The sequence below is a fragment of the Monodelphis domestica genome, chromosome 3 (assembly GCF_027887165.1).
Source record: "Monodelphis domestica isolate mMonDom1 chromosome 3, mMonDom1.pri, whole genome shotgun sequence".
Lineage (NCBI taxonomy): Eukaryota > Metazoa > Chordata > Mammalia > Didelphimorphia > Didelphidae > Monodelphis > Monodelphis domestica.
In genome coordinates this window covers 46,101,113-46,116,262 of record NC_077229.1, presented here as the reverse complement: position 1 = coordinate 46,116,262, position 15,150 = coordinate 46,101,113, and the positions used below count along the sequence as shown (strand labels likewise).

Genomic DNA, 15,150 nt, shown 5'->3' with positions numbered 1-15,150 from the left:
GATAAGTACAAAGTCATTAAAGTTCATTTCACAGTTCTGTAATACTTCATAAAAAAAATATAGACTATCTTAAATTGTTTTTCCAACTGTTTTTAATCTTGTTTCCTTCATTGGATAAACTCGGGGGGGGGGGGGGACAGAGTGAGGGAATTGTGATGTCTAATTTTTATAGGTCTCACAATGGCCAGCACTGGGTTAGGTACATAAATCAATGCTCTACAAAATACCTGTTTAAGGAGCCATTGATTGTACTCAGAATGGAAGCGAGTCATGGAACTTTTATTAATATTTGACAAGTTGCCTTTTAATATTACTATTTTGAGACTAAATAAAGCTAACTCAATTCATCTCATCTTTTTTTTAAACTCTTACCTTCCATCTTGGAGTCAATACTGTGAATTGGTTCCAAAGAAGAAAAGCGGTAAAGGCTAGGCTATGGGGGTTAAGTGACTTGCCCAGGGTCACACAGCTAGGCCATTTCTGATGCCAAATTTGAACCCTGGACTTCCTGTCTCTGGACCTGGCTTTCAATCCACTGAGCCACTTAGCTGCCCCCAATTCCTCTGATCCACTCTGTGACCCCAGCAGAAGCTTTTACAGATATAGAGACTGAGTTCTCTCTCCTACACTCTTGGGTCCCAATTCCATCTGCATATTTCCTATCCTTTCTATTTAGACCTCCTCTTGCGTAGGTGAGCGATAGACTTGTAGGATCATAATTGTCTCAAGCAACAACTTCCAGGAACAGAATTATTTAACATCTGATTTCCCTTTTTTAAAACCTTTCTACATATCTTAAAATTTGACTGTTCTTTTTGGAACTTACTAATCTTTTAAAATTTTTTCAAGATTTAAAACTTCATATTTATGCTGGCTTCTGGACAACTGGCTATGCAAACATCAAAGCTCCCTAACCAGTTGGCTGCTATCAGTTATCAAGACTTGCTGTTACAAAGTCAAAGGAAATGTGACATAGATGACAAAAGTTGCTTATTCAAACTGTATGCCTTTAACTGACAACCAGCAGTTTAACTTTTATGCTAACAATCATTTTCTCCTCTGGTCTGACATTTGCTGCAGATACTAGAGAGGATATATGCACATTTCTTCCATCAATATTTCTCAGCTAAAGACATGCAATCTGTAAACTATTTCTTGTCAAAAACATTTTTTCAGGCAAATCTATAATAAAATAGAATTTATTATACTTGGCTCTCCTAAGACTCTCTTCACCAATTCAGAATTTCCTTTTTTGTTTCTAAAATTAAGAAGGAAACCTGTCCCATCAAATAACTATGGGAATCATGAATTTACTTCTTATATAAGAAGGGACAGCTACATTCTTTGAGAATGTGACATGGCAGTCCAAAGGATAAAAATAAAAATATCAAGACTGGAGAGAACTTAAGGGAATTTGGCAAATGGGACACTGGAAATTTTTAGCTATCCTAGGAAACCAGAGTCATGACCATCTGGTGTGTGACTGGTAAAATTATTGGTAGGCCCATTAGAAAGACTCCATGCAATATTTATCTGTGACATGAAATGACTTGTACTGGTCCGGGACAAACCCAGACAAAAGATTCCTGGAGGCCTAAAAATCCAAAGACCCTACCTTTTCAGCAGACTAATAAGCAAATTGGCAGAAACTGTGATTTGCCAATGCAACAGGAAGATAGAAGATGCCATTCTTTTAAGTTTTCAACTTGGGGTCTTTTGTTAGCATCAAACTGACTCTAAAAACCTCCAAAGCGTATGAATCTCTAGATATGGTCTTCTATAGGTGAAATGGGCTCGGGTCCTAGAAATAAACATTTTCATTTTTTAGGATTTTCAGAACTGGTAGCAGAAGGAGGGAGGAAAAACCCAAACTCTGCTTTCTTCCCTGGTGAATGAGAATATTTTTATTCCTAACAGATGGCTCCTCACTGGAATATTTTCAGGCTTGGCACTAGCAGTTGCTTTTTGAAAAAGCTTGACGCATTTCAACAGTTTTCAGTATTATTCGATTTTTTGCTTTCCATTAGACTAACTTCTTTCAGACCACAATAAGGGCAATGGAAATGACAGAAGAAAAGAAGGGAGAGGAAGTGGATGTCAAACATAGAAGTGCCACAATTCACAAGGAACAGAAAATCAGAATGAAGTACCCAAATTCTGCTAGGAATTTCCCATTTGTTGAAATTGTTGCAGTATTGACACATTTCACATTTCGTGTCTGTCACACCACCCCCATGGGCTTTAAAAATGGAAAGAAAATAATATAATAAAGCATAAGATCAAAATGAATATTATGAAGATTTTGGCCTTAAAAATATGCATATGATTCTCATAAAAGTGCTGAAAAAAATCTGTTACTTACCAGGGGATAAATTTTTGCTACCTTAGTCTTTTCTTTAAATAGATCATCTTCCTTAGTGAAATACACTAATGAGTCTTGAAGTTTCACTGATCGTTGTTCTTTGGGGGAAGGTTCCTCTTCATATGTCTCTTCTTCCCCTGAATAAGGAGTACCCTCAAAGACACGGATTGAGGATCCCTTAAAGACACGGATTGAGGGTTTCTGAAAAAGGACCTCAGTTTCATCAGCAGTGTAATCAGTTGATACAGAAGGCTCTGGAAGACTCTGTCCACTCCATTCCCCAAAAGCCTGTGGGCCTGGTTCTGTGAAAGCCGCTTCAGCCGACTCCGTGGGAAGTTGTCCACTCGATTCAGTGAAAACCTCTTCAGCTGACTCTGTGGCGATTTGTCCACTTGACTCAGTGAAAACCTCTTCGACTGATTCAGGGGGAGCTTCTCCCATCCATTCAGTGAAAGCCTCCTCGACTGACTCTGTAGGAGCATGTTCACTTGATTCAGTGAAGGCTTCCTGGATTGACTCTGTGGGAGCCTCTCCAGTCGATTCAGTGGGAGCCTCTCCAGTTGATTCAGTGGGAACCTGTCCACTTGATTCAGTGAAAACCTCGTCGGATGATTCTATGGGAGGCTGTCCACTTGATTCAGTGAAAATCTCGTCGGATAATTCTGTGGGAGCCTGTCCACTCACTTCTGTGGCAGTCTTTTCACTTGATTCTTCAAAATGTGTACTTACTCCTCTACTTTTCTCTGTTTCTTCAGACTTATCACTTGAAATTTCCTTTTTATGGTTAAAAAAGAAAATGGTCATTCAAAATACAATTCTTGCTCTAGAAATACCCTAATGTCTCCCATATTATAATTCTAATCTCTTGGAAACATAACCAAGACCAATCAGATCATTTCTTTCACAGTATAGCAATCAAGTGAACTACTGCCTTGTTATAAATAGGAGGATTTCTATCCCCAGCACAGGCAGTAGTTGGAATATACCCCGACTGTTTACAAGAGGGGGTACCCCAAAGTTTAACTTGTCCCATGTAAGCAGAAAGTAAGAGGTTGGCTAGTTACCACCTCCCCAACAAAAGAAGACTCGACTTAGTTGCTGCAGAGTAGTCCTAACTGCAACAAGAACCCGATTCCTCCCTTACTTTGGCCCACTTTAGAGTTTAAAATGTATATTCATTCACAAACTATATTTCATAAATTTATCAAAAATTAACTGATTACTTTGCCCTTTTTAGGGGTGACTAGGTAGCACAATGGAGCCAAGTGTCAGAAAGATCTGAGTTCAAATACTGCCTCAGATATTTCATAGCTATGTGAACCTGCGCAAGTTATTGAACCTGTTTGCCTTAGTTTCCTCATCTGTAAAATGAGGAAGATAAGAGTACATACCCTCCGTCACCCTAGTTGTGAAGATCAAATGAGATAATAAAACACTTAGTACAGTGCATGGCACACAGTAAACCCTATAGAAAAACCTATTTATTTTTAAATTATTATTCTTCCTTTTACCCAGAATTCCAGGAAATTATAGTCAATGTTTAATTTTCTGTTAAGACTTACTTCTTTCACTTCTTAGCATGGTTCATAAGAAAACAAACTTATTTTGTAGTCTATAATACCTTTTCTCAAAAACAAAATCATAATTAAAAAGAGTAACTCAGCAGTGCTGGCTAGGTACTCCAGTGAATCTGACTCACAAAAGATTTACAATAGCCCTCAGACTTTGTATTGGTTCACAAAAAAAGAAAAGAGCCCATTTCTAGAAGTTCCCTAGCAGAAGTTCAAGAGAAGCTTTAAAGATGGACTTGATTACTCAGTAGAGGCCTAAAGGTAAACCCATTTGAACAGAGAAAGTAGCTGAGCAGATGACATCTGGCAGCTTCAGAGGCAAAAGGTGGTCTTGTCCAGTTCTAAGTACTTCCTTTCCCACTGAGGTTGTAAAAAATCTGTTGGAAATTGAGTCCTGTATATATGGAGTTTTTTTTCCCTTTTTTGTTTACTTTGATATTCTGCTTAATTGCATCTTTGTTTTGAGTTAATGTGTGCTCTGGTTTGGTGTAGTAAGAGGGAAACAGAGGACCACAGGCATTTACCATCTGCCCTACTGGTGTACCCTAAGGACAACCAGGCCTTGCCATCTGTCATGTAACTAGATCCTCCTATCCATGTTGTTTCCTGCTATGAGAATGTGAGCTTGTTGAAAGGAGGGGTTGTTTCATTTTGTATCATGCTTGGCACAGAGTAAATGAACACTTTCATTCATTCACTCATAAGTTAGGAGCTCAAGAACTGCAGGTTTTGAATAGATGCTTAGATAGGCTTTTCAGGTGGCCGTAACTGTAGAGAGGAGTTACTTTTCCTGCTTCTCAGCTTTTTTTTTCCTCCTGAAGCCCTTACCTTGCCAGGCCTAGCCTGGTGACCCCTGAGAAAGACACAGAACAGGGAGGATGTGCTGTGACTCCCTGCCTCCTTTCTTTGCAATGATAGGGACTGTGTGGAATACTACACACACACTGATAGAGTTCATGTGTTAAATCACTTTTCCTCTTCTTTATTTTATTCTTTTATTTTTCTTCTGGAGACAGTGGACAGGAGGAATACACTGGAAACTGAAGGTAATGTGAAAACTAAAGATGGTGATAATTTTTTTAAAGGCAACTCTGTAAGAGATGCTAGATAGGGGGCAGCTGGGGCAGCTGGGGTAGCTCAGTGGATTGAGAGTCAGGCCTAGAGACGGGAGGTCCTAGGTTCAAATCTGACCTCAGACACTTCCCAGCTGTGTGACCCTGGGCAAGTCACTTGACCCCCCATTGCCTAGCCCTTACCACTCTTCTGCCTTGGAGCTAATACACAGTATTGACTCCAAGACGGAAGGTAAGGGTTCTAAAAAAAAAAAAAGAGATGCTAGATAATCTGGAAGCACCCCAGCTGTGCCCAGATTGGAAGGAACTCTAACTCATTTAGAAGTTGATAATGGAGTGGAGTAGTGTAGCCCTAGGTGTGGTGTTATAGACTGCAAATCCCTCTCCTAGCTGAATCTGGGAGTAAGTCACTCAGGTGTCTTCATTTGTCTTCCAACAACCTCCTCTGAGGGCAGAGGGCTACCAGTCTGCCTAAGGAGAGCAAAGCAGCCCAGATTAGAAACTGGGCAAGTCAGAGCATCTGTGCTAAGCAGCAATGGGGATAGCCCACAAGAGGCCACTACACTTCCAACCTGGGCAGGGTAAGGAGAGATCCAGACTCAAAGAAAAAAGTAAAAAAGGACATTCAAGCAAAGCAAAGAAAAGATAGTTTCTGAAATGCCATAAAGGGGATCTTGATAGACTGGGACTAGAGGATCCAGAAAAAAGAATAAGAAAAAGCAGCCCAGGGCTCTCAGGGTCCTCCAGCTTTAGAACAATAATCCCATCATCATTCCCTCAGTGGGCTCACTTGCTGGAGCCCTGGTGTCATGTCCTAGGGAGCCAAATGGCAATGAGCAACCAGGAGACAGCCAGGAGATAAACGACAGGAGGCAGAGCTGCAGAGGAAGGGGAACGATCCCAGGGAATCCATCATGATCTTTCTTCTTCCCATCCTCCCTGTCTCAGATAGAGCTACACCCACAAGGTGGTCCTGAGTCACAGGAAAGGAGGAAGAGGCTGACTAGTAAGGGAAAGATGTCAACTCTCTATGGAGTCAGGTATGAGTCCTTTTTATGCCCTTCATTTTATAAAGGAAACCTGTTCAATGTTGGGAGTCTTGTGGCAAAGGGAACTGAAGCCATGTACAACCATCTTCCGGGGTGACTTCGTGAGAACAGACAAATCAGAGGGATGAGAAGTCCCCAGAGTGACCAGGTCCTTTGGTCAGGAGGCAGCCTCAGACATGATGTGGGTAATGATCACAATTTAACATAAAATATGATCCATACCAACGAGAGTTTCAGGAGTTCAGAGCTGAAAGAGTTTCTTGCAGGTGGAGAATGAGGGAAGGCTTCGAAGAAGGGGTGCTCTAGTTGACATGCCCCAGAGTAGAGTCTGGGCTGAGCCCAAGGAGGCAGATTAGGTTTCCAAAAGGCTGAAACAGGTGGGTAGGGATGGGAATACAGTCCAGGGAAGGATGTTGGCAAAGGCAGACTCACAAGAAAGGCCAAAGTGTTTAGGAGGGAATGGGAAGGAAAACAATTTGGTTGTAAAGAGAAGATGGTGGCAGACTCCCACTCTGCACTGGCATGTTGTTCATTAGATGACAGAGGCCTGCTGAAGGTTGTGGGGATCAGAGAGGTGGCTACACCTAGGCTTTAGGAAGATTCCTCTGATAGAGATTTATAAAATGGGTTAGAAGAAGAGAGACTAGAGACATTCTGCCTGCCCAGAGTTCATGTCACTGCCAAGATCTTCCAAGTCAACTGTGAGCCCCATGATCAATGGTGAGGACTTTCAGGCCTGTGGGAAAGAGCAAGCACTCTCCTGGGTGGGTAGCACATGTGCCCATAAATATTGGGGCACACAACTGGCCACAAAAGCATTCATCTCTGCGTCTACTTACTAGGGAACTCTGGGGGGAGGTAGTGGTCAGTGCCTCAGAGTAGATGAGCTCATTCTCTTCAGGGACAGACTGAGATTGCAGGTCTTGGCTAGTGCTAGTTGCCATGCTTTCCGTCACTTCTTCTGTAGTAATTTCTGTAGTGTTCTCAGTCCCTTCTGTTTCCTTCAATTCCTCTTCTTTCTCCATGCTTTCTTTTCTTTGAGATTCTGGGTCCTGGGAAGGGATGTCATCTATAGACTTTTCTTTAACTTCTGATGGGTTATCTTCCTTATCCGACATCCTTCCTGATTTGAATTTCCTTTAAAAAAATCACAAAGTCATCAGAACAACACAGGCTACTCTCAACCACCAGGCTAAAAAAACCCAGAAGAGTTCTTCTCCCCAACAATAGTGGCAAAAGGATGAGTGTAAGCTTCCAAGGAGAAGTCAGTCCTGACTGCCCCAAAGAGTGATCTCAGACCCTCTTTCTGTGGATTGAAAGAGTCTAAATTATGAAGGAGCTCCTATCATCCAAGTAGATAGAAGATCCTTTCACCAGGAGAGGGGCTGAAATGAGCAAACAGACCTTCCACAGCTGGCCAGAAATAAAAGTTGGAGGAAGAGAGGCCAGAGATGGGGCCCAGGGGTAAGAAGAATCAGAACCATTATTAAACAATTGATATTTCTGCAAAGCTCATCACCTCCTACCAAATGGAAATAAGCAGCTCCTAGCAAAAGACAACTTCCCTGAAGGCAGGAGCTATTTCTTTTTTGCTTTTATAAGCAAATCCTTATGAATTTCAGAGCAGATAAAAGTAGAGGTGTGTGAGAAGGGGAGAGTGCAGATGTCCTGGGTACAGGATCAAGTCTTTTCCTTCCTCTCTTTCTTTCCCTGGGTAGGGCACAACAGAAGTTTAACAGTTAAGTAGGGTGCCTAAATATTCAAAGGAGCAGCTCAGAGGCTCAGAGGATAAAGTGCCAGGCCTGGAGTTGGGAGGATTTGAAATCAAGTCTAACTTCAGACACTTCCTAGCTGTATGATCCTGGGTAAGTCATTTAACCCCCATTGCCTAATCCTTACCCTTCTTCTACCTTGGAACCAATATTTGGATTCTAGGATAGAATGTAAGAGTTTAAAAAAAAAAGATTCATAGGGATGGAACTGAATTCAATCCAACACACATTTGTTTGCAAGTCACTATGCTGGAAGTTATCTGTCCTCAAGGAGCTTATATCCCATTGGGGAGAAAAAATCTAAGCATCCCATTAAGCAGATACAAAATGAATACAATGTCATCTTTTGGGGTGGGAAGAGATTCCAGGAAGGGAAGGGACACTTGAGTTGAGGCTAGAAAGGGAGAGGGGTTCTAAGAGGCAGAGGGGAGAATGGAGGGCATTCCAGGCATGGGGGACAGCCTGAGAAAAGGCCCAACGGTGGGAAAAGCAAGGAGGCCAGTCTGGCTGTAAAACAGAGGTCACATGTATTCAGCCTGAAAAGCCAGGTTGGAGCCATAGGGAAGAGGCTTCAGAGACTTCTTGAGCAGTGGTAGATGGTCAGACCGCTGCTTCAAGAATATCAATTTGGCAGCTGAGCTGAGGAAGGATTGTATAGAGAAGAAAACTGAGGTAGAGAAACCACTAGAGAGACTACAGTGGTCTTTGAGGCAGAGATGCCTTGGGGGGAAAAAGCAAATCTCTTTTCATCCTCATAACCCTGGGAGGTAATTATTATCTCCATTTTAGAGTTGAGGAATCCGGGTTTGACAGGTAAGTGACTTGCTCAGGGTCCCACAACTAGGATGTATCTGAAGTCAAATTTGAATTCAAATCTTGTTGACTCTTTCCACTGTATCATCCAGGAGTCTCCATGAGAATCAAAAAGATTTGCAAACTGATTAGATGCTAAGGAGGGAGAAGGAAGGGTTGAAGTTCTGCACTGAACCCTGAAGGAGCCAATTCTGAGAGATGAGTGAGGAAGGAAAGTGAGAATGTTCTATATCTCTTACTGGAAAAGAAATAAGAGCAGGTTCTTCTTGAAGGAGTAGAGTCTTAGAGCAAAGCATTTAGCCTTTGTCCAGTGAAGAGTTTGGATTAGGAAATCTTCTCGTGTCCTTTTACCACTCACATTATTTGATCCTATCTATACCTTACAAAACACGGCCAGATGTACAAGCAAGAAAGTGTAGTGAGGTTGTAGTGAAGGAGCAAATGGATTTCTCATCAGACAATTTGGTATTCAAATCTCACCTTTGCAATTTTACTATCTACATTACCTTGGGCAAGTCACTGACCTCATCCAGGCCTCAATTACCTCATCCGTAAAATGAGGGACTAGATGATCTCTAAAGTCCCTTCTAGTTTTCAATCTGTGATGCCTCCAAAGACACAAACAGCCACTGCTACCCACTCCCAAACCTTTCTACAGACACAAAGGCCACAGAGACCATGAAACAAAAGACACACCTTCCATGGATCTGTGAAACACAATTCTCACAGACATACCCCACACCCAGACATCCTCAGAACTCCCATATAGTCCCATAAACATACACATCTCCTACATACCTAAATTCCCCACAGACATAAAACAATGACCACACTTCCCAGGTGAAACCATTTTCCCCCAAATATATAGAATTGCAGAGTTGGTGGAGACCATTTAGTGAGGTGGCACAGAGAAAAGAATGCCAGGCCTGGAGTCAGGAAGACCAGAATTCAAATTCAGTCACAGACACTTACTAGCTATGTGACCCTGAGCACGTCATTTAACCCTGTTTGCCTCAGTTTCCTCATCTGTAAAATGAACTGGAGAAGGAAACGACAAACCGTTCTAGAATCTTTGCCAAGAAAACCCAAAAAAAGGTCACAAATAATTGGATACAACTAAGGAACAACAAACCTGAATAAAAATATCTTATAGAACTTGGCTGATAAGTGGACTATATATATATATATATATGTACATATATATATATATGTACATATATATATATATATAGACCTTTTTCTTGAAGATTCCCAATGAGAAAGAGAACCTACTACTTCTTGAGGCAGCATGTTTGACTTTTTCACAACTCATAATTGTTAGGAAATTTTTATCTCCATTCTAATTTTCATTCTTTTCCATTTCTACCCACCACTCCAAGTTCTATCCAATAGGTCCAAATAGAACAACTCTCTTCCCTCTTTGACATAAGAGCTCTCTACCTGAAAATAATTCGGTTCCCCTAAGCCTCCTCTTCTTGGGGCTAAACAACCCTAGTTCCTCAAACTGCATGAACTTTAAGCCTTTTATCATCCTGGCTGCTCTCCTCTGGTAGCTTTGTTTACCAATACCCTTCTCAAAATGAGGTTCAGAATTCCCGCACTTCCAATGCAGGACTCCTCAGACAAGCCATCATAATTTTCCGTTACCACTGAATGCCCAGATTGGTAGGGGCCTGGGTCAGAAGGAAGATAAGATACTTTCCTGGCTCATAACTTTGAAATCCTCTTCTCTCCACTAGAATGACTCAGGACCTTTCTTCCTCTGAGGTTCACTCTATCTGTAACACCCCTGCCTAGGCCCTTATAGCAGGCCCCTACTGGCCTCTAAGTCACTCATTTGCCTTTTTCAATAATCATTAACTGGCAAATGTTCCTTTCCACCCTGCTGCCCCTGCCTTCACATTGGCATGGTTCCTCCAGTACCACTCATCAGCCCCATGGCCTACATCTTCATTCCATCTCCAGGTGACTATTCATAGAGTTCATTGCTCTCACCCTCACCTCCTATCCTTCCATTTCTCCCTCTGCCTCACTTTTAAAAGTTTTATTCTTTGTCTCTTTCCTGCTCTCAGTCCATTCTACTGAAATTCAACAAGCATTTTATCAATCATCTACTCTATGCCCCAATGCACCTACTCTATACAAAATGAAAGAACTCAAAGAGTCCTTGCCCTTAAGGATGGAACAATTAAAAATCCAGAGAAACTGGCTTCTATTGATTAGGCTAGCATTCACAGGTCCATAAATACAATTTGGAAGCTCATCATTTTCAACCTTTCCCTCCAGTATCTCAAGACATCTTTAACTGATGAATAGCCAATGAGGAGGTGATCCATCAAAACCCTCAACTCCTCCCTATCCCCTGATGACAGCAGGTTGATCACGCATAGGTTTCATTTCTTAATGAGTGGTCCAAAGACTCATTCTGAAGCACTCGGCCTAAGCTAGTTAGCTAGAGGGAACCTCATAATCCCAATCTCCCATCTGCCTATGGAAGAAGATGCTTTGGAGTAAGGCATTTCTCTGAATTCTGTAGGAACAAAGGAATGAAGAACAAGTCAGAGTCTCAGTTCAGAGCTTCAGAAATAGAAATAATTCTCTCTAAAATAAAATATATAAAAAATGAAATAAAAAGGGCAAATTTATAAACAATGAAGAACAAAATTAAAGCAATTATTAGGAGTCATTTTGCCCAATTATATGCCAATAAATCTGACAATCTAAATGAAATAGATGAATTTTTAAAAGAAAATATATTGCTCAGACGAACAGAAATGGAAATAGAACACTTAAACAATCCCAAATCAGAAAAAGAAATTGAACAAGCAAACAATGAGTTCCCTAAGGAAAAGGGCCAGATGCGTTCACAAATGAATTCTACCAAACATTTAAAAAAACAACTAATTCCAATACTAAAAAACTATTTGGAAAAGCATGTGAGGAAGGAACTCTACCAATTTCCTTTTATGACACAGAGATTATGTTGATAACAGGAGGAGAAAAAACAAAGGAAGAAAACTATAGACTAATACCTCCAATGAATACTGATGCAATTTTTAAAAATGCCAGTCATGAGATTACAGCAATATATCATAAAGACCATACACTATGACCAGGTGGATTTTATACTAGGAATAGAGGGATGATTCAGTATTAGGGAAATTATCAGAATAGTTGACCATATTAATAACAAAAACAACAGAAACCATATGATCATTTCAATAGATGCAGAAAAGATTTTGACAAAATACAATGCCCATTCCTATTAAAAACACTAGAGAACATTGGAATAAATGGAATATTAATCAAAATTTAAAACTGCAAAAAAATTGTAAACTACATCTACCTAAAACCATCAGCAAGCATTATCTATAATAGGGATAAGCTAGAAATCTTCCCAATATGATAGGAGTAAAGGAAGGATGCCCATTTTCACCACTACTATTTAATATTATACTAAAGATGCTAACTATAGCAATAAGAGAAGAAATCGAAGGAATTAGAATAACAATAAGGAAATAAAGCTACCACTCTTTGGAATGATGATATACTTGAAGAATCAACCAAAAAGCTAAGTGAAATAATTAACAACTTTAGCAAAGTTGCAGGGAATTGTAAGATTAAAAATGAATATCCAAATACTTCAAGTATTAATTTATATAATACTTTATTAATAACTTGAAGAAAAAGGAAAATGATAGCCTTAGCAAAGAGAGAATTGCCCAGACCGCCAAAAGTGGGAAGAACAAGGAGGAGAGCCAAAAAGCGGAGTTACAGAACTTATCTATATATGTGTAAAGATGCAAGGTGGGGACAAAAGAGGAAAGGGATTCTGGGTAATGTAGTTCAAAGGTACAAAATTCCAAATACACAATATACAATAAACCCACATAAATCATCAGCGCTACCAATAAAGCCCCAAAGCAAGAAACAGTAAAGAAAGGAAGAAGATAAGAAGTAAGGAAATATTTAAAATAACTAAGGACAATACAAATCCTGGGAATGTACTTGTAGTAATTGTATGATCACAACTACAAATTGAAGGAAGATGACATAGCTATTCCAATCTCAAATGATATTAGAAAGTGGAAACCATAAAAACAATTTGGTAACTTGCTAAGAAATAGGATGGTGGACCAATGGAATAGATTAGGTATTCAATACATAGTGGTAAATGAACATAGTAACCTAGTGTTTGACAAACCCAAAGATCTAGGCTTTTATAAGAATTCACTATTCACCAAAAAACTTCTAGGAAAAAATATGGCAGAAACTAGGCATAGACCAACACTTCACATACCAAGATAAAGTCAAAATGAATACATGATTTTAGAAATAAAGAGTGATACAATAAACAAATTAGGGGAGTACAAAATAGTTTACTTGTCAGACCTAGTGATAAGTAAAGAATTTATGTTCAAACAAGACCTAGGGAATATTTATGAGATGTAAAATAGATAACAACCAAGATTAAAAGGCTAACCACAAACAGAAAAAAATCTTTACAGCAAGGATCTCTGACAAAGTCCTTATTTCTCAAATATATAGTGAACTGAGTCAAGTCAAAGCTGTACAAAGCATTCTTCAATTGACAAATGGTCAAAGGAAATGAATGGGCAATTCTCAGATGAAGAAATTAAAGCTATATTTAGTCATATGATAAAATGCTCCAAATCACTATTAATAAGAAAAATGTACATTAAAACAACTTTAAGGTACCACTTCACAACTATCAAATTAGCTAAAATGACAAAAAAAGGAAAATGCTATAAGTTGGAGGGGGAAATTGAGGCACTAATATACTGTGGAGGAGCTATGAAATGATATAACCATTCTGGGAAGCAGTGCATACCTTTTGATCCAATAATACTATTACTAGGTCTGTATCCCAAGGAGATTAACAATAGGGGGAAAGGATCTACTTGTACCAAATACTGATAACAGCTCTTTTTGTGGTGGCAAAGAATTGGAAACCAAAGAGATATCTATCAATTGGGGAATGGCTGAACAAGTTGTGGTATATGACTATAATAGAATGCTATTGTGTCATAAGAAATGACAAACAAGATGATCACAAAAAAAGCCCTGTAAAGACTTAAACAAAGTGATGCAGAGTAAAGAGATCAGAACCAGGAATGTTAACAACAATAGTATCTAATGATCAACTGTGAATGACAACTATTATCAGCAATGCAAGGATCCAGGACAATATCAAGGACTCATGTTGAAAAAGGCTATCCACTGCTATAGAAGGAACTGACAAAGTCTAAATACAGATTGAAGCATTACATTCTTCACTTTATTTCCTTCAGGAATTTTTCTCCAGTGTGATGTATCTTCTTTCACAATATGATAAGGAAATGTATTGTATAACACATGAACAACCTGCCTTAGGGAAGGGAGATGGGTGAGAGGGAAGGAAAGAACATGGATCCCAAATGGCAGTAAACGATTATTGAAAACTGTTCTGACATAATCTGGAAAAAAAAATCTTACTTTTTTTAAAAAAGCAATTGATAGACACATTGACAGAGCCATCAAGAGAACACTCTTCTTCTGGCACTCTTACAAACAAATTAATAATGCATGGGGAAGCCATGAAAGGGATAAGTGACCTAGTCCTGGCTGTCCAGTCTTTTCTATACAAGGACTCAAAGACTCATGATGCAGTTGTCTGGTAGCTTCTACTGCTGTCATCTTCCTCTTCTTAAGCCTTCTGGAATCATGCTGGTCCTCAGAGCAGGTTCTCTAGCAGCTTTTTTCTTTCTTTCTCTAGTTTTTCCTGGCCAAGATCTCTGGCAGCATCTTTCTCTAAAATTTCTTGAAAAATAGAACTTAATACAAAAAATCCATGAGAATCTAAACTTTAGAATTAGCTTTTGTTGTTGTTAAAAATGTTGATATATACCTAATTTTACAACAGCATTAGAACATGCTGGATACCTTTTGTATCACATTAGAAACAATTATATTTTACATATATAGTCATCTTATCTTTCTCAAAAAATTTTCACTCCAATTATTACTCCAGTCATTTACTTTTAATCTTCTTAATCTCCCTAGAGGAAGATGAGATTCTGCTAAAGATCTTATCCTATATATTAAACATAGATGATGATACTTTTATAAATATGAGGCTTCCAGGCCTAAGTTTGATGGCTTCATAGATGAATTTACCTAAAAGGTGCTTACTATCTTATTGTAACAACAGACTTGAGATGGGATATATAAAAAGGCTACATAAATTGTTCTACCTTGTATTAAATAAGTTATCTATAATAAGATATATCCAGCTATTATCCATACTCAACTAAATTAGATATTACACTTATATAGACTACTGCTCTCAGATCTCCACTAAATACTTGTGTAATTTACCTACACCACAGAATATGTCCTACACCTGTGTTAGTCTTATAAAAAGTCACAAATATTAAGTAGAATTAGATGTGTCTTAGATATAACAAAAGACACACCATAAATGATTTTTCTCAAAGGTAACTGCACAAA

General features: G+C 39.2%; 1 protein-coding gene across 1 annotated transcript in view; it reads right to left on the bottom strand.

Moving 5' to 3' along the window:
• CFAP251 (cilia and flagella associated protein 251) overlaps nt 1-15,150 on the bottom strand; it is a 108,336-nt gene that overhangs the window by 78,891 nt on the left and 14,295 nt on the right. The window contains 2 exon segments of the mRNA XM_007489874.3: nt 2,363-3,136; nt 6,895-7,192. Of these exon segments, the coding sequence (XP_007489936.2) occupies nt 2,363-3,136; nt 6,895-7,173 (1,053 nt within the window). The 5' untranslated portion in view covers nt 7,174-7,192.